The following is a 26749-nucleotide window of genomic DNA, read 5'->3' as shown; positions in this document are numbered from 1 at the left end:
AGAAAAGCAGTCATCCAGATCCAACACAAGTGATCCTGTGCTGCTTGCTTCCACTGAAACCTCAAGGCCTAGTGATATGGCTCTACAGAGGGAAAGAATCAGGCATACTATGAACATTAGTCCCAACATCAGTAGCCTGGTAACACGTGTCACTTGCTAGCTAAAGCTTCTCCTTTCTGTCAGACAGGTGGCTTCACAAATCCTGTGAAGAAAACCCTTTGCCAATACTGATGCTTTACCATATCAATTCTGGAAGCGAAAGATGTTGATAAATCGGAGAAGGTTCAAAGTAGATCCACAAGAATGATTAAAGGATTAGAAAACAGGCTTTAAAGGAGCTTAATCTATTTAGCTTAACAAAGAGAAGGTTAAGGGTGATTACAGTCTATAAGTGCATACAAGCAGAACAAATATTTGATAATGGGCTCTTCAGATTACCAGACAAAGGTAAAACATTATCCAATGGTTAAAAGTTGAAGCTAGACAAATTCAGACTGGAAATAAGGCACACATTTTTAACTGTGAGGGTAAATAACCACTGGAACAATTTACCAAGGGTCATAGTGGATTCTCCATCACTGGCAATTTGAAAATCAAGACTTGATAGTTTTGGGGAATTATTGGAATTATTTTGGGGAATGTCTGAGGCCTGTGTTATTGAGGAGGTCGAGCTAGATTATCTCGGTGGTCCCTTCTGGCTTTGGAATCCATGCATTTTTTCAGAATCATCTGTTCCTATGGAAAGCTATTTTACACTGAAATAATTTGATGTATAGGCCTGATGTTTTGAACACTTTCCTCCTACCTCATCTGCTGCCTTTATAATGGCATTCGCAATCTTCGGATCAAGACCATAATCCTGATTTACTTCAGCAGCTGCTCGTTTCAAGATGCCGAAAGCTCTTATAACTTGAACCTGAAATTTCAAATATGTTTAAAGATGTGAACCTTTTAGGTATAGAAAATACAGGAAGTCACAACGTTTGTATAACTCCCAAAGCTAAATCTAGCAAGGAGGCAATCAGGCAGTCCACAGGACAACATATGCTGTATGGCTAACATGCACTGAAATGAAATTTGACCAAGCAGTGCAGAAAAAAATTGTAAAGAAGTACTTTGCAATTTTTTTCCCTTTGTACTTAAAGTCTGTTTTGATATATAGTGTGTCTTGAAGTGACACTCATACCTACAGATCAGAAAGAGAGGATCAGTTGCCTTCTTGGAGATGGGTCTTATTACAGGTTTCACTTCAAAGTATATACCTGAAAAAGTGTGGTACCCTAGCACTATATTGTTTCAATTTGTCCAGTTACAGAGAAAATGAGGCAACCTACATTGATTTATAGTATGAAGGCAATCTTCAAAACCAGTGAGGACAAGAACTTCATTTTATTTAGTGACCAGCTATTTAATAAAGGTAACTGGTACTATGCATAATTCTGTTTACCTTATATCAGAGGTTCTCAAACTTCATTGCACCATGACCCGCTTCTGACAACAAAAATTACTTCATGACCTCAGGAGTGGGAACCAAAGCTTGAGCCCGCCCAAGCCCCACTGCCCTGGGGGAGTGGGCAAAGCCTGAGCCCCACCACTCTGGGCAGGGGGATCAAAGCTGAAGCTCAAGTGCTTCAGCCCCTACTCAGGGGTTCTGCAACCTGAGCCCTGCCGCCCAGGACTGAAGCCCTCAGGCTTTGGCTTCGGCCCTGAGCAACGGGGCTCAGGCTTCAGCCCCGGACCCCAACAAGTCTAAACCAGCCCTGGCGACCCCATTCAAAGGGGGTCACGACCCACTTTGGAGTTCCAACCCACAGTTTGAGAACCGCTGCCTTATATAAAGCTTAGAATCCATAAAACAAATTTGGAGCAAAACTAAAACCAGTCTTCTATTCAAACTTGCTATTAAAAAATCCTTAGAGGTAAGTACCACAATAAAAATCACTAAAAAAAGTTTTACATAGCTTTTCAGTAATTTCTTTATGGGCAGGCTCAATGATTTAACAGTTCACTCCATGAAAGAAACCATTATCTATCTTTCCATTACTGTTGTTCTTCAAGATATGTTGCACATGTCCATTCCACTGTAGGTGTGTGTATTCCTTATGCACAGATGTTGGCGATATTTTCCCCTCAGTGGTACCTGTCGGAATGGCTCAAGCGCCCCCTGTTGATGCACACCACTGGAAGCTGGGATAAGAGCATAGAGCCACCTCCAACCCCCTTCAGTTCCTTCATACTGGATGTGCTCCAACAGAGAGGGGAAGGAGGGAGGGTTGTGGAATGAACACGTGCAACACATCTTGAAGAACAATTTACAGGAAGGTAGGTAATCTTTTCTTCTTCTTGTGATTGCACATGTCAATTCCACTGTGACGCTCCATAAACAGCTACGGAGGGGTATTAAGAGTCTACCTGAACAGCGACTGTAAAACACCCATCTGAAACTGGCATAGTCTCTAGACTGACAGGTAATGGTGTAATGAAAGCGAAGATGTGAATTGAAGACCAAGTTGCTCCTTTACAAATGTCGACAATTGGTACTTGAGCCAGGAAAGCTGCAAAAGCTGCTTGTGCTCTATCAGAATGCGCAAGTACTCTAGATAGCGGGGTCATGTTAGTCAATTGGTTGCAAAAAACGGATGCAGGAAGAGATCTAGGAGGAGATTCTCCAGAGGAAACAGGATTGCCCTTAATTCTGCAACAAAAAGCTGGGTAGAAGTACAGAACGATTTACTATGCTCTAGGTAAAAAACTAATTCTCTTCTCATGTCCAACAAATGAAGCCTTTCTTCATGCTTATGGTGATCAGGTTTTGGAAAAAAAGGTGGACAAATAGATAGCTTGGTAAATATGCCCTGTCCTTCTGGCTTTGTCAATCACATATGATAGGCTGGAGGCATTTAAAGGGGAGAAAACTGCAGTCATCTGATGAGGAAGGAGCAGGATCGCCAAGCAGCAGACTGCTGGCATAACTCCTCAAACCACGGGGGGAACTCCACTCCAGGAGATCTTCACCCCAACCCTACAGGGAGTGCAGCGAACTCCCAGGGAGAGACTTAAGAAGGCCTGAAGGGGTAGGGGCCCCCTGCAAGAAGAAAATAGGGCCTTTGCTGGAACCACCCAGTGCAAGTAACTGGGTATGATTTGGTTCTTCCATTGTCTGGGACACAAACCTCAGGGGACTCCTTTACAGTTCACCTGGGGAATCCCCAGAATTGGAAGATGGATCTGGCTACATATGGGCATAATGACCACTTGTGTTGATTGGTGAAGGACCTGCTCAGCTGATCTTCCTGTGTGTTTTGTTTCCCTAGGAGGTAAGCAGCTTTGAGGTGAACTGAATGGTTACATAGAAGTCCCAAAGGCAAAATGCCTCCTAGAAGAGTTGGTTTGACCATGCCCCTCCTTGCCTATTTATGTAAAACATGGTCGACAAGATGTGTCAGTCAATAATTCCGCCCCCCTCCCCCGGCCCGGGCTACCTGGGGAAGGAAGATGATCAGGCTAAACATATTTCTCTTAACTCCCTGACATTTATGTGAGCCTCTAGGTCTTGAGATGACCAAAGACCCTGAGTCTTCGGGGACCCAGTGTGAGCCCCCTAAGCTAGAGATGATGCATCCATAACTAGGGCTTTGGCAGTGTGGGAAGAAAGGAAATTACCATGCAAACTTTTAGAGAGTCTGTCCACTCATCCAGAGACAACAGTGCTAGCTTCGAACCACTCGAACCACCTGAACAAAGTGGTGACAATTTGGGGCATATACTGATGCAAGCCATGTTTGCAGCATCCCAAGTCACAGTCTGGTATATTGCACTATATAGGTATGTGCTGCCACGTGACCTAACAGCCTGAGGCATTTTCTCACTATTGTGAATGGGAAAGTAGTAGATCTCAAATGGTTTTGAATCTGGTTTGTGGCAAAAAAGCCCTAGACTTCATAGAGCAGTCCTCGACTCCAATTAATTCTATTGTCCGTACAGGCCTCAGTATTGATTTTTCTTGATTCACTAGGAAACCCAGAGCATTGACTGTGGATAGAGCAGTGGATATGCTGGACAGGATCTGAGATTCTGCTAAACGAATCTTACACATGGACACCTAATTTTGGAAGGTGAGCTGCTACCACCACCATGCACTATGTGAATAATTGTGGAACTGCTGCCAGACCGAACGGAAGTACAGTGAACTGATAGTGTTGACCATTTGCCAGGAACCTGGGAAACTTTCATATTGTGATGTGGAAGCAAGCATCCCTCAAGTCGAGGACGGCATGCTAGTCTCCTTGTTTCAGGGAAGGGATAATTGATGCTAGGTTAACCATGAGGAATTTTATTTTCTTCAGGAATTTATTCAACTCTCTTAGATCTAATAAGGGCTTGAGACCTCCTTTTGACTTGGGAATCCAGAAATAATGGGAATAGAAGCTTTCTCCCCTGAAGCCCAACGGTAATTACTGTATGGGCCCTGTCTGAAGAAGAGATTGGACCTCCCACTGAAGAGTAATCTTGTGAGAGTGGACCCTGAAGAGGAGTGTGGAGAAGGTGTGGGGAAGAAAGGCTAAAGGAAATTGGATGGCATACCGCTGTTCCACTATGGGGGGTTAATATGCAGACCCACTGGGACTGATGTTATGTAGGTCCAGGCACTTAGGAAGTGGGACAAGCAACTGGTAAATAAAAAATGGGGAGTAGATGGAAGTGATGACGCTGGTATGTAACCCCATAAAAATGCCTGCTTGAAAGAGGCAGCTGGATGGGATGAACTTATTGATACTTAACAGGAGGGTAGTGGAGGGTGCCTTCTATAACTCCTTCCCTTTTTCTTAGGTGGATTTGGGAACAAGGAGCAAAGCTAAGGGGTTGAAAGGGTTCTTGATAAAAATACTTTTTCGTTGCTGGACTGTAGATTCCAATGGATTTGAATGTTGCCCTGCAATCTTTAAGGCTGTGAAGCCTGTCGTCATTTTTCTCGGAGAACAGAGTAGGACCTTCAAAAGGAACGTCCTATATGGTCTGTTGGACTTCAGCTAGTAGTCCGGAAGACTGTAACCATGAACATCTCTTCACAGCAATGATGCCATGGTTTGAGCCACCGAACCTGCACTATTCAGACTGTCCTGGAAGGCAGTGCAGGTGACCAGTTTACCCTCCTCCAACATTACTGAGAGCTCTTGCTTGAAATCCTCTCGTAATTTGTCCTTGAAATTAGCAATGTTCTCCCAGAGCATGTATGTATCAACTCAGGAGTGCATGCTGGTATGCAATCCTTAGCTGCAGGCCCCCTGAGGAATGAAGTTTGCGGCAAAGCAAGTCAGGCCTTTTTGAGTCCTTACTCTTAGGCATGAAGGCTTGTTGTCCCTGCGTTTCCCACCCATTGGTGGCTGCCATTACAAGAAAAGCTGAAGGGCAAGTGTAAAAATATTCATACCCCTTAGGAGGGAAGGAAGTATCTTCTCTCTCGGCTCATTTTACTGTGGGAGCCAAGGAAGAAGGGGTCTGCCAAAGAGTCTTGACCAGCTTCATTATTGCCTCATTGATTGACAGAGAAACCTTAACTGGGGTGCCAGACACTAGGATGTCCACCAACTTGTGAGAACTCTCACGTACCTCTTCTGCCTGGATGCCAAGCACCAAGGCCACTCTTTTCAGGAAGTCTTGGAGGGCCCTGGGGTCTTCCAGAGGAGATGAATCTCTCACTGAATCAATAGCTTTGTCTGGTGCAAAGACAAGGATGCAACCAGCAACTGGTGGCAACTCCATAATCTATAGTGGAAAAGCTACTCAGAAGGACCTGGTTGGCTGTGAAGTACCGGAAGCTCACGGCGCCTGGTACCCAACTCAGTGTCAGGTATCTGTGAATTATGTTCCCAGTGCCGTTGTGTACAATGACCTCCCCGTGATTGTCAAGATGGTGACGTGAGGTCCTAGGACACTCCAGGGAGCCCAGACCTTGAAGGAGGGTAAGTGCCTACACTTCCAAGTCCGTGAACAAGGAGTCAGAGGCTTCCGAAAATGGAGGATCTGATGCAGACAATACTGGAGCGGGGTATCCTGAACCCGGGGATGGCAGTATTCCCTCTAGACAAAACTGATTTGAGAGGAAATCTAGATAGTGGTACCGGGGGCTCTCAGTGCGGTAAGGGGTGAGCCACAGGAGCAGGAACTGGTTGGATGATTTCCAGTGCTGATGAAACTGGTACCGAGAGGCTAGGCAAGTCTCTTGCGGAAGCATATGCCTCTGGAGTAGATGGGAACGGCATTGACTGTTGGCTCCTTAAATGTCTCTCAGAGGACAGCCTTGATGGACGTGGCACAGGCTCTGGAGGCAGCAAACCCCTCTTATGAGGCGAGGCTTCTGGTGTGGCTCTCTGCCACACACCTGCCTCTAGCTTCAGTACCAAGGTTGATGAACAAGACCCTGAGCCCAAGGAATGTCTGGGTTTCTTCTTCAGTACTGGGAATCAGTATCAACGAGACAAAAATACATCTGCTGGAGCACTCCATACCGACGCTAAAATACTTGAGATGCTCCTCCCATGAGGTGACTCGGCTAGGAGACCAAGAACTGCTTCCATAAGCAAGCACTTAAACCTCGCTGCTCTAGCCTTTTTCAAATGGGGTTTGAAGCCCTTGAAAATGACACTTGTCACTAACGTGGGCTTCACCGAAGCACTTCAGGTGCTTCAGGACGAGGTTTATTGACTGGCATGGGCTTTGAATATGTGCTGCAAGACAAAGCCTGGGAAGTGAGGCATCATTTCAGTATGGAGCCTAGTACTGAAAGAAACAAAACAGTCCCAAAAAACACAAAAACAGAAACCTAACACTAACATACTTGAGAAACTCTTGAACAACTTACAATAATTAACTGCAACTATTTACAACAAGTGAGGGAAGCACTTGAGTTAACAAGTCTGAGATCTCTCAGACAATCCTTACTGGCAGTAAGAAGGAAGTGACTGGGCTCAGTGGTGGCTCTGCCTTCTTATACCAGCATACAGTGGTGTGCAGCTGTCAAGGTTCCTTCCCCACCCTGAACTCTAGGGTACAGATGTGGGGACCTGCATGAAAACCTCCTAAGCTTATTTTTACCAGCTTAGGTTAAAACTTCCCCAAGGTACAAACTATTTTCCTTTTTCCTTTGGACTTTATTGCTGCCACCACCAAACATCTAACAGATACATAACCGGGAAAGAGCCCGCTTGGAAACGTCTTTCCCCCCAAAACCTACACCCCCTTTCCTGGGGAAGGTTTGATAAAAATTCTCACCAATTTGCATAGGTGAACACAGACCCAAACCCTTGGATCTTAAAAACAATGAAAAAGCAATCAGGTTCTTAAAAGAAGAATTTTAATAGAAGTAAAAGAATCACCTTTGTAAAATCAGGATGGTAAATACCTTACAGGGTAATTAGATTCAAAACAGAGAATCCCTCTAGGCAAAACCTTAAGTTACAAAGACACAAAAACAGGAATATCCATTCCATTCAGCACAGCTTATTTTCTCAGCCATCTAAACGAACAGAATCTAATGCATATCTAGCTAGATTACTTACTAAGTTCCATTCCTTTCTGTTCCCAGCAAAAGCATCAACACAGAGAGAGCCTTTGTTTCTCCCCCCGCCTCCAGCTTTGAAAGTATCTTGTCTCCTCATTGGTCATTTTGGTCAGGTGCCAGCCAGGTTATTGTAGCTTCTTAACCCTTTACAGGTGAAAGGGTTTTGCCTCTGGCCAGGAAGGATTTTAAAGGTGTTTACCCTTCCCTTTATATTTATGACAGCAGCAGTGGGGGAACTTGAGCCATCCTGACCAGTACCATTGAGGGGAAAACATCTCTAACACCCGAGCATGAGGAGTGCACACACCTACAGTGGAACAGACATGCACAAACACTCAAAGACGAACAAGACCTTGACATGAGGATTGAGCCTTCCAATCATAACTGAAAGGTACTGTTAACCTTGTATTCCTAACTAGTTCCTAACAAGACTATAAGGAAAACAGACTTATTCTTATGTTTAAATGAGTTTATACTGTAAAAAATAAAAATCAATGTAGATTCAAGTTACTTACTGGCATCCTCTCGCTAACACCACCTATCTTAAAGTTCATTGTAGATCTCACAGTCTGGGCACCGTAATACTTGTCATTTGGGACCTTTAGTTCACCAAAGGTATCATATTCTATTCTAAAAGAGTCTTGACTGGCCTGAGGAGGGAAAAACATACAGGTAAGCAAATTTATTTAGAAAGAAAATAAATACCTAGTAAAACGAAACAAGGTAACCCCATAAATGGGGGTGGGGGGAAATGCTACAGACACACACAGATGGCCATGAAATATTTTTTAACATGGAAACCACTGGGAGGCAATTTTATTAACATTTTTCTTGTTTTGAAGCACTCTTTACTGCACTAGAGAAGAGTCACAAGTGTTAATATGGTTAATCCCATAATTCCATATTGGATCATTGTCAACCAGTAGTAAGTGGTTTGAGAGAGACAAGTCCTCTCCTGCCTTTTGTATGGAATAATTCATCCTTATGAAGCATCCAGTTTCTTTCAGCCAAGAACACATCTGCTTCTTGTCAACAAATTACCAATTCACCTCACAAAGCATAATCACCTGTCTTGTTGGCTTCAATTAAAAAAAGCAGAAAGTACAAAAGTACAAAATCCAGATCTCTGTGTATGTGACATGTATTTAGAGAAAACTCAGACTAAAAAATAGGATTGCTCTGGGACAAGAGGGTCCATTTTTATTGAAGCCCTAAGACAGGCATGTTATTATTGTTAACAATAATAGTTGTACAGTAAGAGGAAAATGTCCATAACAAAGTTTTCATACAACATTCAATGCATATAATATGCTTCTGTTACAATATTTTATGTAGCCAGGAGCAAATACATTTTAGCTGACCTATTTGTATATTGAAGAGTTAAAGTTGTTTTTTTTGTTTTTTTTTAAACGTTCAATTTTGGGGAGATGACCAAAACCATATGGGGTTCCACCAGGTAAAGCAGGGCACAATTTGACTCCTTTGGTTCAGCTAGGAACAGCAGTAATGTTCTCTGAAGGAAGCACCATCCATCCTCTTCAATCAATAATGCCTGACTTCTTCTTTGGCCATAGAGGAGAAAAAGGAATCCTTTATTGAGGAAAATGTAAAAGAAGACTCATGCTTCTTACTTTATGTATAAACTAGTTCCTCTGTTTTCTTTATCTTACTCTAGTTGCCTAGATCATTTACATACATGCTTGATCGATCATCTGCTGAACATTTTCTATATTTAGTCTTACTACAGCCAACGCTTCACTTGGACAGTGACCAAACTCATCCTCTGTATTGATACACATGCCAGGCATGCATATTCAATTCAGCTCTGAAGTATCTCTAACTGGTATTTAGTTCCATAAATACCCAGGTATGCTATTTGGGCACCTAATTGAAGCAGCCAAATTTGAAACTTTATCCCCACGAGAAAATTGATGGAAATGAATATAGATCTAATACTGAAACCACCACTATACCAACAGCTAGTCACCAGAAACAGATATACTCAAAGATGTAAAGTCATTTAAACTAAATGACCTTTTAGATAAATAAAGAACTGCAAGTTCCACTGGGGCAGAACCTATTTCTCAAAACTTGCAAAGTTCCAGTGTCAACAATGGGGAAAGTTAAAATTAACAACTAAGACTGACCACAACCAACAGGCCACTGACCTATGAACCATCACTGAGATCAGATGCACATTTCACAAATAAAAATATGTTTTTTATGAAATCATAACTGAAGGAGCAAGTTCTTTGACTTAAGTGTCATCCAGTGTTTAACTCTATCATTTTTGACAAACAGCCTTCAACAATTCAAAGACTAATTTTATCATGTGTTCCAAAATATAAGTATCATCATAACCAGACTATTGGTCTATCAAGTCAGTACCCCATATATCCAGCAGATGCTTCAGACAGGCAAAACGCCCCATTTTGCACACTCATTTATGCAAATCTGTAAGAGGTGGGGTACAGAATTTCTTCCTGAGTTAATCTGGATTAACCTAATGTTTGTATAACTACAAATGGTATCACCTAAAGCAATGTAAATGTTTTTAAGAAGTCCACTGTGTGACTGCAACCTGTCTCAGTGAATTTCACAGGCTACATACACATGGTGTATAAAACATATTTATATATATTTCATTCATTCAGTATTTAGTTTATCCTTCTGCATGCTACTATTTAGAACTTCAGGTCCTGATCCCACTCCCAACTATATCTTTTCTGACAGTTCTTCAGTGGCATAAGGGAGCCAAACAGCCTTCTGTGTTAGGGTATAACAAAAGCATGGCTGGGGTGATTTGTTTCAGGATGGATAAAAATTAATTACCGTATATACTCGTTCATTAGCCCGTTCGTTTATAAGCCGACCCCCCAAGATGGATAGATAAAAATAATAAAAACTGTATGACCCTTTCATAAACCGACCCTATATTTCAGCGGTTGGCAAACTTTGGCTCCTGGCCTGTCAGGGTAAGCTGCTGGCAGGTCAGGATGTTTTGTTTACATGGAGCGTCTGCAGACATGGAGCCGCCTGCAGGTGCTCCAGGTAAACAAAATGACAATGTATTAGATATTCAATTCAATGATTTCATAGAGTTTAAAATCATCAAATTTTGATGTAGACCCGTTTATAAGCTGACCCCCGCTCTTTGATGCGTCACTTTTTTACCAAAAATATTCGGTTTATGAACGAGTAGATTCGGTAACTTTTAAAAAAATTAGAAATGCTATTTTTATTTATTTAAATAAATTAAATACGTTATTAAAAATAAACCTATTTGAAACTAAATTTGAAATTATGACCAACATATATTAAGGTTTAAACTTACTATATTAAAATCAATTAAATAAAAATATTCAAGCAGTACATTTGCTGTCAAGTATTAAAGAATATCAAATCAACAAACTGGTGGAAGTCACTGGCTAAGCATGTAAAACCAGAGTTTGCTGAAATGCTAAACCAGCTTTTGACAGCAAATAGCCTCCTCTGCAGGTAAAGACAGAATACTCTCTTCATTTCTGTTTATTCAGCTAGTTTAGTTCAATTACTAGTTCATTCAAAATTGAGAAACTAATGGGGAGTTGAAAAAGCAGAAAAACTGCTTTCCTCTTCCAATCTATGAATAAAAATGAGGTGTGAAAGAATGTGATCTACTACTTCTAAAATCCTGAAGGACACGATGCACAGGAAAAAAAAATCAACTGACTACGTTAATACTTCATATGTTTAATAAATCAGTTAATTTTAAATGTAAGACATGTTTTGATAAGAATAAGTGTTTATACATCCAGCACATTTAAGGTAGTTTTAGTTAACTACCAACGCATTTTTTTGAATACTGTTTGTGTATTCTTAATTGATTTCCAATTTCCATCCAAATGCAGCTTTACACAAATCACAAGAAAAATAATCTAGTAAATAAGAAATGAATCATTCAGCATTTTCTAAGATAATACAAATATAAAAATTAAGAATCTGAATACACGTGTGAAGCTATATAATTACTTATCTAAAAGTGTCTTAATTCCTTTAAGAAAAATAACTAAAAAGTGCAAACATAAAACAAGATTAAAATCCATTATTTAAAACAAGATTTTTTGCTTGCTGATTTAGGCCTTGTCTGATCTACAAAATTAAGTTGATTGAAGTTAGGTCAATGTACAGGCACCACAGTAATTACTGCAGTGGTTCATGTTCACACTATGCCACCTTAACTGTGTGGGGCATTGTGAGGCACTGACAGCTGTAGCCCCTTCCCACCCCACACAGGGATCCCAGACCACAGGAGATGTAAGAAACACAGTGTCTACACAGACATCTGCGTCACCCTAATCACATTGATTTAAGCAGGGTGGATAAAAATAATTGATTTAAAAAAAGAAGAATTTTTTTCACTTAAATCAGATTTTTTGATAAAATGCTTTTTGAGGAAAAAACCGATCTAAAAATAGTTTAAATTAAGATACATTATACAGTAGCTCAAAGATATCTCATCATGGAATAGGGGATATAAATTCTAATTCTATAGTATGAGGCAATATATTCATGTCATGTTTAAGAAAAGTTTTGTAAATGAGTTCCAATAGTACATGGATTAGGGACCCAATCTTATGGGGTTCCAGGGGCTTCTGTATAGATTATTTAGGTTAATCTTTCTATCTAATCTGTGTACACAAAGTGAATCCCTTACCTCTCTAAAAGTGCAAAGTTTCAAAAAGTTCAATGAACAGAAGATTGTTGGGGGCGGAATAGATCTGGACAAGGAGAAGAAGTCTGGAGATAAATGTGAGAAGGGAAGGACAGGCAGTAGAAACAAAAGTGAAACTGTTTCAGCAGCATATTCCAGAAGTCTTGAGGTCTTTCTGAGTGTAGCCTTCATTGATTTGAGATCTACCATACCATTCTCTCACTAGAAGGGAAAATCTATAATCGCAGCGGCCATAAGAGAGACCCAGTTTGGGAATATTTTAATGAAGTTCCTCTTCCAGTGGGTAAAACAGGCATGAGTGCAAAATACAAACAGCGCAACAAAGAAATGCAAAGCCCAGTTGCCTGAATGAAACAACATCATGAGAAGTATTCCTTCTCAGGAGGAAGCTGCGTTGAAGATGATGAAAGGAACACGTCTGAACATGCAGGATCTTCAGGTTGGTCTTTTTTTTTTATTTCATACTTCTTTTTTAAGCACGGCCTGTCTTCCTTCTGGACTATTCTTGAATTCTCATGTTTGAGCAAAACATATAGTAGTTACTCTATAGTACTATCATTATAGATGCAGTTGTGATAAAAATAAATAACTGAAATAGGCAGAGCTTCCTTTTACAATTTCACCTTTAAAGTAGTACTGAGTGTCAGTGAATGCAATGAGTAATACTAAATGAGCAGTATGGTAAGAATTAAATAACTGCATTGACCTATTTTGATTAAGAGAATCCATCCTCAACATATAGGATTCTGAAGACTATCCACCTTCAAGGTCACCATCATTTTCTATAGTTTCAGAGTTAAATGCCAATGACAGTGTTTCAGCCACATCATGTATGTCACATAGCCACAGTATATCACCTGTAGCAAAAAGAAAAAAAAATCTCCATCATCTAGAAACAACCATAGATAAGTCTGTGATAAGAACCAGGAGATTACAAAAAGAGGTAACTGATGAAAGAATTGCTCAGTTAGTTTATGCAACAAACTCTCTTTTCCATATGATCGAGAACCCACACTTCACTAACATGGTTCAGTCAGTAAGACCAGGATACAGTCCACCCAACAGTGCCTGTGACATCTGCTAATTGCTGGATAAGTGTAAGAAAGAGAAATTGAGCAGTGTGCAAAAGGTCTAGAGGGTGAAATTGTTAACCTGAGTCTTGATGGGTGGAGCAATGTCCACAACGATCCTGTTGTATGTGCTTGTGTAACAACAAAAGGAGGGAATGTCTTTCTTACAGAAAGAATCGATACATCAGGAAATGCACACACAGCAGAATACTTACAAGAAGTAGCAGTAAAAGCTAACACAAACTGAAAAAAAATTCAAATGTCTAGTACGCAGCTTGGTCACAGACAATGCTGCAAATGTATCCAAGATGAGAAGAAATTATTTAGAAGAGAGTCCCAGTCTAATAATATATGGTTACAGTGCTCATTTGATGCACCTCCTAGCCAAAGACTTCAGTGTTCCAGAAAGAAGGGCTAAGGTTGATGCTGAAATTGCAAAATACTTCTGTAACAACCACTTTGTAGCAGCTGCTCTGAAAAAAGTGGGAGGAACCAAGCTAACTCTCCCACAAGACGTGCGACGGAACTCAGTAGTGGACTGTTTTGAGCACTATAGCAAGATATGGCCTAATCTGATGACACTTTGTGAACAAAATCGTGAAAAAATAGATGGCACTGTCACAGCCAAAGTTCTCAACACTGGGCTTAAGAGAAACGTCGAACACATGCTGAGTACCCTGAAGCCTATTTCTGTAGCCTTGAACAAAATGCAGGGAAATAGCTGTTTTATTGCCGACGCCATTGAAATTTGGAAGGAACTGAGTGAGATCTTAAAAAGAGAAATATGCAATGACGGAGTTAAATTACAAGCATTACAAAAAAGAATGGGACGAGTACTATCTCTAGCTCATTTTCTTGCAAATATTCTCAATACTTGGTACCAGGGTCAAACCTTAACTGCTGAAAAAGAGGAGTTGACTATGACAGGAACATCCAGCAATTATCCCTCCATCATGCCAACTATAATAAACTTCAGAGCTAAGGGTGAACCATTCAAGAAATATATGTTTGCTGATGATGTTTTAAAGAAAGTCACACCAGTGAACTGGTGGAAGTCACTTAAGCACTTGGATTCAGAGACTGAAGTGATAATCTCACTTTTAACAGCAGTAGCTTCTTCTGCTGTGGTAGAAAGAATATTTTCTTCCTTTGGACTAATTCATTCCAAATGGAGAAATTGTTTGAGACCTGAAACAGCAGGAAAGCTTGTTTTTCTTTTCCAGATTATGAACAAACAGGAAAATGCAAGTGAAGATGACTGAGTTAGCTGCAGAAGCCAATATTTTAAGTTTCTCATGTTGACCTGGCTGACAGTCCATTTTTTAAAAAAAAATATTTCATTTAAAATTGTTTTTAACTAAAATAGTTAACAAAAACCTGATTTTAAAAAACTTGAATGTTTAACTAAATTCAAAAATTCATATGCTTGTTTTGTTAAAATATTATATGTTTGCTGTTGAAAAACAATCCAGAATACATAACGTTGTTGTTTTAGTTAGTTAAAACAATTTAAGTGTCTGTCTGGTGATGTTCTCCTCCTAATACAGCATGGCAAGAAAATCCTCCAAATATTAATGATTAACCTGTTGAATTGGAGATAGTTCACCTCCCAATTACTTCATAAATATCTGCTTCAATTACCTTTGGTAAATGAAATAACCAATCATTCATTTTCTGATATAGCTGTAAAACTAACCTGAAAAGTTTTCAAAATAAATCACTTTAAAATGTACAGTGTGTATCTTCTAAAAATGAAACATACATCTTGTGAAGTTGTGAAGAATATGTATTAAGATTATAACAACCAAAAAGAATGCACTTTTATGTAGAAATCCATGATTAAATCAAATCCACACTGGATCTAAGAGCTACACCTCTTGCAGTGGTGGAGTTATTAGGTCAGTGTAGTGGGTGACTTACATCGGTGGGAGCAACGTTGTAGTGTAGACACTTAGAGTTAGGTAGATGTAAGATGCTTGTACTTAACTCTGTAGTGTAGACCAAGCCTTGCTCAGGATTAAAATCAGTCCTACTCCAGCTTTTCTGTGTCACGGAGGTTTAAACCTGCTGCGTTAAGCCTCCTACAAGGCACAGCTCAGAACTGACATTCTCTACCCTATAGAATAAAGCCCAGCTTGTCAAAGTCCTACTCGCATGTCCTCTGGCCAAAAACACAGTTCAGAGCTTAAGTAATCTAAGTAAACATAACTGTACCTCTAGCTCTTAGCTAGTGACTAACTATTTTGATGTTAAAACTTATTGCACCATAATGCAATGGAGAACTCAAAAGGGTAGGACAATCGCAATAATGCCTACTGTGAAAAATTCTATTCGTTTCAACAAGCAGCAGTTTTTAGAAAGATTTCTTTCAACCTCATTTCATTTATGCTGCATTTGTGCAGCAAAGCACAATAAAAAAACTGCTCTTCTGACACAGAAAAGGTTTCAAAGTTTTAGTTTTATTTGTTGCTTACATTATAACTATCAGGTTGCAACTTTTGAAAGTCTGGAAACCAGAAAGGTATATTTTGTAGCACTCAACTGAGGAGAGAAGGAATGCTGCATTTCCTGCCTCAGTTTAAAATATATCACTTTAAATGATGTGCAGTTTAGCTCTATGGTAGCAAAACAGCAGAAAGTCATGGCAGGGTGTAGGTATATTGGTGTACATGTCTTCTGACACCAGGAAAAGTGCACATCTCGAAGTGGTTTGTATCTGCTCTTTGATTTTTCATTCCTCCCTTCCCATCCCCCCCCCCCCCAAAAAAAAACTTTACAAAGTGCAGTTTGTTTGCAATGTATCCTTCCAGCGTAAGAAGTAGCTCCCAATAATGAAAAAAATAGGGAACCATTATATACACCTTTTCTCTTCTGTCCTAAATCACAGGTGACAGTTTGGAGAATTAAAGAATATTTAAATGTCATTAGCTCCACTTATGCCCCTGAAGATTTTTCCATACTTTCTTTTGTGAATTAAGTTAGCAAAGGTGATTTATGAGAAGTTATCCATCTTTGATACAACTTGTTTGAGAGTTTAAAGACATTTTCTGCTCCTTAAGTTTTACTTCACATCTTTATGATTTTGCAGTGTAAGGAAGGAATCAAGAACTGGATGATTATTACTATCTTCAGGTGACTAAACAAAGTGCTTCTTGTGAAAACCCTTCAGTTATGATTGAAGAAGTGTGCTCTTTCAGAAGACCTTTGCTACAAGAAATGTTTGGGTAAAAAACAAACCAAAACAAAGGTTTCAGAGTGATTGCAGTGTTAGTCTGTATCAGCAAAAACAACAAAGCTTTCCATTCACACTCAGAAGGCTGTTTGAGCTCCTCCTCCACTTTTACTTTTTGTGAGGAAGTTATTTTGTAACTTCCTGCTTAGTTATCAGAAAATTAAACGACATCCAAACTCTTAGATTTTACTGTATTCTCATTAACATAGTTTTACCCTCTACCAAAAAGGGTCAGCGAGCTATATGGGTTTTCACAGTACTTCCATTCCTCAGGCAGCTAGGCAGCAAAAAACAAAGGAGAAAAAGTAGTTTTGGGAAAGGCAGAAGTGAATATTGATTACAGAACTAACTGGTTTTTCAGCTAAAACCTGTATGTGTTTTGGGTTTTTTTTTTTAGTTACTTCAAACCAGAGGTTATGACAAACAGTCTATTTTAACTACACTAGTCCTTTTTTGCTCTTACCCAAGAACGAACACAGGAACAGGGATAAACTTAAGTTTTAAATTGAGGGATGAGGTCCCAGGCATACCCTGTTGTGAGCTGGAGCACAGATGTGACAACAGTAAGGTCCAATCAGAATGGAGCTTTGGACAACTGGTGTCTCCCACTCACTGTTTAATAAGAGTTTAAATATTGTCAGTCAACTATATCATGAATGACATTAAAAGCTTGTCTTACAGTACAAGTCATATGTTTGTCTGGCACAGCTCAGGGGATGCATATTACTTATTAGATCTTATTAACTCAAAAAAAAACATGCTAGGAAAATATGGAGGGATACACAAACAAAATTATCAGAGTGATAATAGGCCAGTGGTTTATTAGTTACATGTCTGTTTGTTTTAAGTTAAAGATTAAATTCCAGTTCCCCCACAGTCCAGAATATTGTCATTTGGTTTGTTAATTTGGAAGTTTGGTCCTTTGTACTCCATTAGACCATAAAAACACAGAATCAACATTTTAAAAAGCCTGTTTTAGGAAAAATGTCCTATCCTAACTCCCCACTTTTTCCTGGAAGCTTTTGACAATTTTATGAAGATCTGGAAAGTGACATTACAGGAAGCTGAAACCGGAGGTGCAGGAGAGAATTCTAATGGACAGGTTTACAAACCCGTTTTCACTGTATTTTCTACTGAATGCATCCAATGAAGTGAGCTGTAGCTCAGGAAAGCTTATGCTCAAATAAATTGGTTAGTCTCTAAGGTGCCACAAGTACTCCTTTTCTTTTTGCGAATACAAACTAACACGGCTGCTACTCTGAAACCCGGATTTGCACAGTTTGTGTGTTTTTAGACTGCAGCATAGCCCTCATTTACTGCAACCGACTGTGCACAGACTATCAGCTTGGGGTGAGCATTGCAGTTCAAAGGGTTTTCAGTGGCCGAGGGTGCCCCATCCCCAGGAAGAGCTACTAAAGACATGAGCGCATTTTCCATCCACGCCTATCTTCACGGCGACCTGCTTCTCCCAGCCATGTCCCGGGGCCAGATGAAAGGGCCGGAGCCAGCAACAGCGGTGCAAGACCTATGCGCGCAACAGGCCCACCCAGCCGAGCTATTTCGGGTCCCGCGTCCTGCTCGGCGGTGATGGGACGCGGGCGCGGCTCGGGCCGCCCACCACCGCGGGGTCCCGGCGCTTCAGGGCGAGGCTCCGCCAGCGGCAGCCGAGCTCTCCCAAGCCCGGTGTGTCGGACCCGGCGGGACTCGAGCTCAGCGGGGGTGGGGGGGTTAATAGGCCCAGGGTCAAACTCGGGTCCCCCAGACCCGCCCCGCGCGGTAGCCCAATGCTGGGGGGGGGGGCTGCCCTCATCTCGACACCCGCACAGCCCGGAGGCGAGGGGCGGCTGGGGGCAGCAATTAGAATCATAGAATATCAGGGTTGGAAGGGACCTCAGGAGGTCATCTAGCCCAACCCCCTGCTCAAAGCAGGACCAATCCCCAATTTTTGCCCCAGATCCCTAAATGGCCCCCTCAAGGATTGAACTCACAACCCTGGGTTTAGCAGGCCAATGCTCAAACCACTGAGCTATCCCTCCCCCCCATTAGAGGTCACCGCCCCTCCCCCCTGTGCCCGGCGCGAGACCCGGACACGTCCTCACCATCCCGGCGGCGCAAGGCGGCAGCATCCGCTGCTGAGGCTGGCACAGGAGAGCGGCGCGCGGCGGCAGCTGGAGCGCGAGGAGCCCCCGCGCGCTGCCTAGGCGCTGAAGGGGCCGGAGTGAGCGGTACATGGCGAGCGGGAGCACGGAAGCCGTGACACGGGGGCCGGAAAAGGGGCGGGGCACAGCTACGTTCTGACAGCGAGTGCCCTGGGAAAGGAAGGCCCGCCTCTACGCGGACCAATCAACAGCTGGGAGCGGGCACCAGGAGGCGGGCTCAACCACGCGGAAGCCAATTGCCAAGCTGCGACAAGGGCAAGAACGGGTGGGGCCGGTGCCAATTCCCCCCTTCTCTGCGGCAGCTCTTGGAGGGCTACTACGCATGTCTGAGGAAAGCTGAGCATGCGCAGCGCTCGCGACAGGCGTGTGGGAGTGGCGCGTGGGCGTTGTGCGCGGGCCGGGGCAGGGCGCCGGGGACCGAGCGCTTGACGATACCCCTGGGTGATGAGGCTCCGAGGAACGGGACTCTTTCGCCTCATTAAATAATGGCGCCTCCGCGCAGGCCACCCCTGAGCAGCGCCGGGGCCTGTTGAGGCGGGTCGCGGTGAGGTGACGCCCGCCGCCCTTACAACGGTCACCAGGGCTCCGCTTGGGGCCTCGGGCCGGTCGCAGCTGCCGCCGCCGCCGCCGCCTGGCTCTGCCGGACACAGCCCTGCGTTGGTGCCGGGACCGCCAGGGCTGGATCGCAACTTCGCGCTTTCTCTCCCATGAAGACACCGCGTCCCATGGCCAACGAGCGCTACTGAGGATTAATTTTAAGGCGCTCAGAGAACTAACGATAAATCCTTTCTTGATCCTTTGAACACCTCCACCATCTCCTGCCTCATCCCGGTAACGCACCTAGAAGAAGCTGTCTTTCTTCTCAGTCGTGCCTTGTCGTATACATGGCCTTGCTTTATTGACATTTGTTTTTACCCGGGGTGTACTTGCCCCTTCCTTTTAACATTAATCTCATTTCATGACCACTCATTAAATCTTAGTCCTGTCAATACACAGACCCGCTGCCAACGTGTCCATGTGCACAGATAACCTAGTAACTCAAGATAGTTCATTTCATGAGCTGCAATGAGAAGCGAAGTACATCTGACTAGACAGCATGTCAGCCACAGTAAGGGAACCAGTGAGAGCTAGACAACAGGCAAAAACTATATTAAGTAGAAAAAAAAATCTGTCTCATGTTTAAGATTGGGCTTTGAGTAAAGGACAGTTAACCTCTGCAAGTGAAAGAAGGCTTTGGTCCTTCCTTTTTCTTAAAAGTTTTTAAGTTATGATGAATCATCCCTTCTTTCAAGCAACATATTTCCATGTTGATCATAGTAAAAATCAATTTAAAAAAATGGAAGTGCTTGTAACACATGATACTAGAATAATTTGATATGTACTGATAAGGACAGATGGCTGAATATAAATTAAGAGGAGGCAGGGCTCCAGGGTTTACCAAGTTCTCAGTTGTAGCAAAAATTTTGCTAATATTCCTGAAAATAATCTATTTCATATAACTTAACTGTTTAGCGGGTGGGGATCAGGGCAGTCTGAGCCTGAGTGGTGGGGCTCCAACTAGTCCCTTTATCCCCACCTCCCAGATGTGCACAGCCCTCCTGCATGAGCCCCACCCACCGCAGGCTGACAGCCAGAGCTCTTACAAAAAGCACACAGTTCGTCCCACCCTTGAGAGGACCACCCCATAGTTTTGAAAACTGCTGATCAAGAGTAAAGGAGTGTTTCATAACTCAATTTTAAAGGATTACATATACTGCACTGCAGTCCTTTTGTCAGTAAACAGAAAAGAAATTCTTCATGCAAATACAGAATACATAACAGTATTTAATTACAATATTCATGTTTGTCATCCCCATCCAGATTAGCAGACAAGATGTTTTTGTGTACTAAGGAAATTCTGTAGTGTATGTTTTTCATTTTATATTGTTAACATAAAGCATGGTATATGTTTTGTAGCAACGTTAAGCTATGAAGAACCCTGTTCTATAAATCTTATCCTTTGTTTATTTCTTGGTAGGGAGGAAGCAAAAAGTCCTTTTCTAGGGAATTCAGTCTAATTTATCCATCCTCATAGATATATACCCCATAGGAATATTCCATAAATCTTTAATTTTTCCAGTGGTTTTGACTTGACTAAGAATATGTTCAGCTTATTATTCAGTCTACCTCTGAGTGGAGAATATTTGCTCAAAGGAAACAATTTGCACTGTAGTAAAATAATCAGGTTTCTTCAAATAAATAAAAATAAAAAAGCCCTATTGTGCACTAATCAAGCAGAATAGATGCTTTAAATCATAGGTTTAGAAATTCAAAGTTACAGTTCCCACAACTATAACAAATAAATAATGTGTAACAGGGCAAAGTTACTGTCCTAGAAGCTGAACTTTAAATCTCAACCCAATCATGAAATGCAAGTCTCAAGCAGCACATTACAGTAGCCCCTTTTTTTAAATAAATTTTATGCATTTATTTTGATGTGCAGAGCTCCAGAGGTTAAAAAAACTATAAAAAGTAGGCAGGGCTGTTTTAGATTTTATTTTGGCATTAGTTCTGTATGTTCACTTCAAATGTTTTGACAGAGGGATGAAAGAGTATCAGCGTACAGCTTTGTGCACTTTGGTTTAATGGGATATCCTAGCCACCGAGCAGAGTATGAGTGAGAAATCTCTAGACAGCATTCTTCAATCATCACTAACATAACAGTAGCTTTCTGAATAAGAGAACACTTAATATGTTCACGTATACCAGCAAGCTTTGGCAGACATATACATAATTACATAAGCTGATTTACATAGCTAACCATCATTAGTAGGAACGAATAGCGGGTGGAACTGTTGCACAGTCTTCTTCATTTAAAGTTTTGTCAATTACAGGTCTGTATCTCAAAGTAACCTACAAATATAAGAAAGTGTCTTAATTAAGGCAAAGCAAACCACTGCATCAAATCCAGAAGATAACATGAAAAATATTCATAATTACTGCTAAATCCCAATAATGAAAAAGAATTGGAACTGCCCTAATATAAAAAAAATAGAATTGGTCAAAAATTGCCAGTATTGTGGAAAGTTTAGAAAACAAATTTCTACAGTTTCTCAAAAAACATTTTTTTGACAAACAAAACTTTAGTTTTTCCATTTCTTGTACTGCATCAAAACTAGAAAATTGACTAAAAAGGAAAAAAAAACTTGCAAAAAAGAGTTTAGTGAAAAAGCAATGTTTTAAAATCAAAGTGTTTCAAATAAAATAAAAAATAAAACTTTGAGCAGCTCTAATAAGCAAGATTTATTTCTAGTTCCCTTCTTACCTCCAGAGCCAGCAGGGTCTTGGAGCATTTGGAGGCACAGTGTCTTTGGGGGAAGAGTGCCTCATGTCACTCAACAATAACCCTTCTGGCCAACTAAAGAGGTTAATCACTTGGAGGGGGAGGTGATCCTCAGTATTTCACATTGGAGGGATACTGTAGATCATCTCAGGAGGGAGTTTGTAAGACCACAGATTTTTATTACATTTCTTTTTGACTCCATAAATGATTTATGCTAAGCATCAAAACATGTATTACCAGTGCGTAATGATAAGAACTTTGAACTAGTCTGTTCTAAGCTGAAAAACTATTCCAATTCCTACTCCAAGTGCAAAGTCAATTGCTAAAAAGCAATTCAGTGATGGTCACCAGGAATGGCTCTTGTACCATCTTGTACATTTAGTTCTTCATATACTCAAAGCAGAAGTGTTGTAATTTAGAAAAACTGAATGTGGTACTTTATGGAGAAACTTCAACTCATTTCCACTGCAATCATGCAATTTCCACCCCACTGACAGCAACAGGATGGGACAAAAACCCCTCCAAGCCCAGAGCCAACATACCTTCCCAGTTTTGACATCCACATAAGAAAGGGTGTGTTTTCTCCAATGCTCTTCAAATGGTCTTTTCTGTTGCCCTTGGATTGGCTTGGAAAAATCATATTCATCTACTCTTACCTAAGCAGTAAAAAGAAAGTATCATGCTGTAGACCAGAAATTGCAGTTTGCAAATGCATTTAATAATATCCTTCAAGATTAGGTCTCTTCCGATTATAATGCATTTTACCAAGTGTAGGCTAATATTAAGCTGTTTTACTAAATTTTATGTCAGTTCCTGCTTTTATTTTAAAATCATTTCCAGAGTTTCAGCAAGTTAAGTAGGATTGTGGAAGTTTGTGGAAATTCTAGAGAGTGATGTCTGCATATAATGCTTAATGGTTTTCAATCCTTTTTATGTATCCAGTGACCAAATCATTACTGTTCTTATCTTCTTTATCAGTACTTCAACAGTAAGATTCAATAGGACTGACTAGGAGCTGTGCTTTCATCACATCAATACCCAGCTGACTCTGGTTACTGGATCAAGGGGTGTGAAAGGGTCATTTGGATTTACTCATAATTCAGACCACAAACTAGTATCACAAGCTTTAAGCCAACATTAGGAACACTTAAAAATAAACAAACACTCTCTTAAATAAGAGTCTAATTTATGTGACTTTTAGGAATAAACAATGCACACTGACAAAAAAATCACTCCCCCAAACTCAAGTACAATTGATCAAGACCAAGAGATATTTGTTTGTTGAGAAAAGTTGGTCCCATGTATGAAAAACATATTTATGAAGTTATAAAGTACATAAGCACCTTGTAGTCTTCTCTGGCATGAGCACCACGAGATTCTTTCCGAGCCTCAGCACCATAAATAGTTTGCATAGCACACAGCATCAAATTTTGCAGTTCCAAGGTCTCCACTAAGTCAGTATTCCACACAATACCTAACAAGATATTACACTAATTTGAAAAATATTCTAGCAACAATTGTAAGAACTTCAGCTCAATTTTTCTTTTTGTTGGTACTTAGGAAACAGAGCACTGTAGTCACAGTGCAAGCTTCACTATGCAATTATCAGCACATCTCAGTCACAGCCTGCAAAGCTCTCTCTTCCAGTATTGCATCTTTCATAAACTGACAATCCTGCTTAACTGTGCAAAAGTATATAGGGGCTTTGAGATATGTGCCTGTGACTACTAGAGACAATTGTGAGACCAAACTCAATTACCTCTGAGTCAAAAAGACATACTATTCAAGACTGAGTGTACCAAAAACAAGGTAGAATCTTGCACGCTATGTGTCAAAACACAGTTCTGTCCTCACACTCAAGCAGTTTGTTTCAGATCACAAGATTTGGCTGCAAAATTAATTAAGGTCATTTTTAAAAAAAATCCTTGGGGGTAGCTGGGCAAAAGAGCTTTTCCAGCAGAATTTTACTGGTATCCTCTATCCATCCTGTATCCATCCTCTCTTTAGGATACTGTACAATCCAATTGCAGGGATCACAGATGCACTGGCATCATGCCACTCATCCCTAGGTTCTAAGTTCTACATCAGGCTTTTCCTCTTCTTGGTGTTTGGCAAGCACTACAGCCTGTAAGAGGGCCACTTCCGAATATTCAGTTTAAGGCACATCTCTAAAAGCAGCTACAGAAAGAGACAAATTGCAGAAAAGGGGGAAAAAAAGAATTTACAGATGATTATGTCTTGTCATTTTATTTAATAAACTCATCCTATTTGTTTTAAAAAGAAAAAGGTTAAATCCTCAGAGAGTTCAGCAAAACTGGATTTGTGTGTGCAATGTCTGTTTTTAAAATACATATATACCTGAACATTGTTATAAGAACAGGTTGATATTACACTTGCATGAAAAAACCCCGTTTTCACGATTTATTTATAATAAATTGAGAAGACTCCAATAGCTTTCTGTGTATTTGAGGTAAAAAATGGTACACAAGTCCCCTGGGAGGTAATGGTATTTTCTGTAGTCAAATTTGAAAAGTGTTAGCTCGCCTACACAAAGTAGAAAACAAAAATCTCACATTCATGAACACCTGACTTTCTAATCTACACACACATTCTTTAAAACATTTAAACGAAATCTCTTTAAAATGTTTCATGCAAATTCACAATGGTCAAGACAACCAAATAATGCTTTGAAACTGTGGCTCAAGCTAATTAATTTTTATACCTAATTCTTTTTAGCTGAAAATACCTTTCAACGTAGAACTACACACACACACAGTCTCAACACTTGGAAAATAAGTACACCCACAGGTAACAAAATGAAAATACTCAAATACACAAACCACTGTAGAAGTATTTTCTAACGATATCTCATTACCTCTGTCAAATGTCTTCAGATCATCCAAATCACGATAAATGTGGCTGAGTTTCTCACAGCCTTCCTGTAGTACTGAGCCTGTTCGGAACACTGCAGCATGGCTTTGCATTGTCTGAAACACATCAAAATTAAGAAATAGTATACTTCCAAAAACTGTACGAAGTTTCAAGAAAGCCATTAGAATTTCTCTTGTAACTTCACCAATTTCTGCAGAATTTTAAGCTCTTTTAAAATTTCTGGTCATTATGGTTGCAAACATATTCTGTATGTGTAGTAATGCCATACTGTCATCCTGAACAGGAAGTCTGAAATAGTTCTAAGGGCCAAATATCCCCCCTCCTCATACACTTCTGCAGGCCCTAAAGCAGAGGTCCCCTTAGGGGGGCACAGAGGAATGTTTGAGAGGGGCATGGCAGGGCATGAGCCCAGCCCCCCGAGGGGGAAGGGAGGGAGTGCCACCAAGCCCCGCTCCACTCCAAGCTCTGCTCCGGTCCTGTCCCCAGCAAGATTCCAAATGGGATAGGATATATGTATGGATAACAATATCCACTTATAGGAAAAAAAAGTTTGGAAGGGATATTAAATCTCACGTTTTAGGTCTTATGCCAATCTCTAGTAGAGATCAAGATGAGACCTAATGTGGTGAGGGAAAGTATACCACATGTGTTTACTGCAGGGTTCTTATACCTTCCTCTGAATCGTATAATATGGTCAGAGACAGAATATGGGACTAAATGGACCTCAGGTCACATCCAGTATGACAGTTCCTACGTTCCTAACACTGTTGAAATGGCTGTCTTACTACATTTCACTTTATGTATGCAGTGTTGCTGTAGCCGTGTCAGTCCCAGGATACTAGAGAGACAAAGTGGGTGAGGTAATGTCTTTGTTGGTCCAGTAAAAGATATTACCTCACCCACCTTGTCTACATTTAACTTTTAGTTGGGCATTTCCTACAGGAAGTAACATTCTTGGCTACCAGTCAGAGCTGTGTATGATATGACTGCTTTGCAAATTAAGTCTTGTCTGAACATACTTACAAAACATGATTATAGATTTGGCTTCTGGATACAAGAATTTAGGTTCTGGGTGCCCAAACTAAGTGATGAGCACACAAGAAAACCCCTTATGGATAACACAACAATTCAGAACTTCTGAGCTCTAGGATTTGCCATCAGGTGCTGAGCTTGAAGCATGGGCCAAAGAGGAGAACAGAGCATTCTCCGTGGTAAACAAAGTATTTCATTTAGAAAGAGGTCTCTCTCTTATCAGGTCACAGACAAAAAGTAGGTCAGGAGTGACTGTTTCAAATGGAGAGAGGTGGCATTTCTTATTCCTAATTTAAAGAAAAAAGATGATCTTTTGGGCAGCTGATTGGAGCAGAAGGATCTTTGTATGGAAAAAAGGTTGATTTTGATACAGTCAAAAAGTTTTCCTAAGTTTGAGCATCAGCTCTACTAAATAGCAACTCAGTTTTCATAAACACCTATAGTATATTTTAATATCAACCTCATCTCAAGATACTGTGCTACAGTCATTGGTAGTGAGATCCTTACCTTTTGCATATTAAGCCTTAGTTCTGATGTTCTTATGTTTCCATTGGCAAATCGTAGTTTGTCAAGATTTGCAACAGATTCTTCTCCAGCATTTGGTTTAATTGAGGGAACCGATTCTCCTATTAAGGGTAAACATCTTCAGTTTTCTTATGCAATTATTTCAATAAAATCAAGATTTAATGATCCTCAGCCTGTGGCAATTTTACACAGGAATAACTATTTTTAGTTGCTTCTTTTATATTTTATTTTATATTTATCTC

General features: G+C 40.7%; 2 protein-coding genes across 5 annotated transcripts in view; both read right to left on the bottom strand.

Moving 5' to 3' along the window:
- The window catches only part of FH (fumarate hydratase), a 45809-nt gene extending 26937 nt beyond the window's left edge, over positions 1–18872 (bottom strand). The window contains exons 1-4 of one of the 3 annotated variants that reach the window (XM_073332606.1): positions 18677–18767; positions 8923–9120; positions 8077–8211; positions 806–916 (exon numbers count right to left, since the gene is read on the bottom strand). In XM_073332606.1, coding sequence (XP_073188707.1) covers positions 806–916; positions 8077–8115 — 150 coding nt within the window. In that variant the 5' untranslated portion in view covers positions 8116–8211; positions 8923–9120; positions 18677–18767. Of the gene's footprint in view, positions 1–805; positions 917–8076; positions 8212–8922; positions 9124–18676 lie in introns of all 3 variants that reach the window. The other 2 variants (XM_073332607.1, XM_073332605.1) reach the window with 2 other exon arrangements.
- Positions 18873–20542: 1670 nt separating this feature from the next.
- Positions 20543–26749, bottom strand: part of SDHA (succinate dehydrogenase complex flavoprotein subunit A) — a 29140-nt gene continuing 22933 nt past the window's right edge. The window contains exons 11-15 of one of the 2 annotated variants that reach the window (XM_073332602.1): positions 26490–26608; positions 24934–25045; positions 23402–23532; positions 22601–22714; positions 20543–21628 (exon numbers count right to left, since the gene is read on the bottom strand). In XM_073332602.1, coding sequence (XP_073188703.1) covers positions 21542–21628; positions 22601–22714; positions 23402–23532; positions 24934–25045; positions 26490–26608 — 563 coding nt within the window. In that variant the 3' untranslated portion in view covers positions 20543–21541. The other variant, XM_073332604.1, reaches the window with a different exon arrangement.

Source organism: Lepidochelys kempii, chromosome 2 (assembly GCF_965140265.1).
Source record: "Lepidochelys kempii isolate rLepKem1 chromosome 2, rLepKem1.hap2, whole genome shotgun sequence".
Classification (NCBI taxonomy): Eukaryota; Metazoa; Chordata; order Testudines; family Cheloniidae; genus Lepidochelys; species Lepidochelys kempii.
Note: the sequence above shows the minus strand (reverse complement) of the source record. Positions and strands in the feature narration are given on the sequence as shown.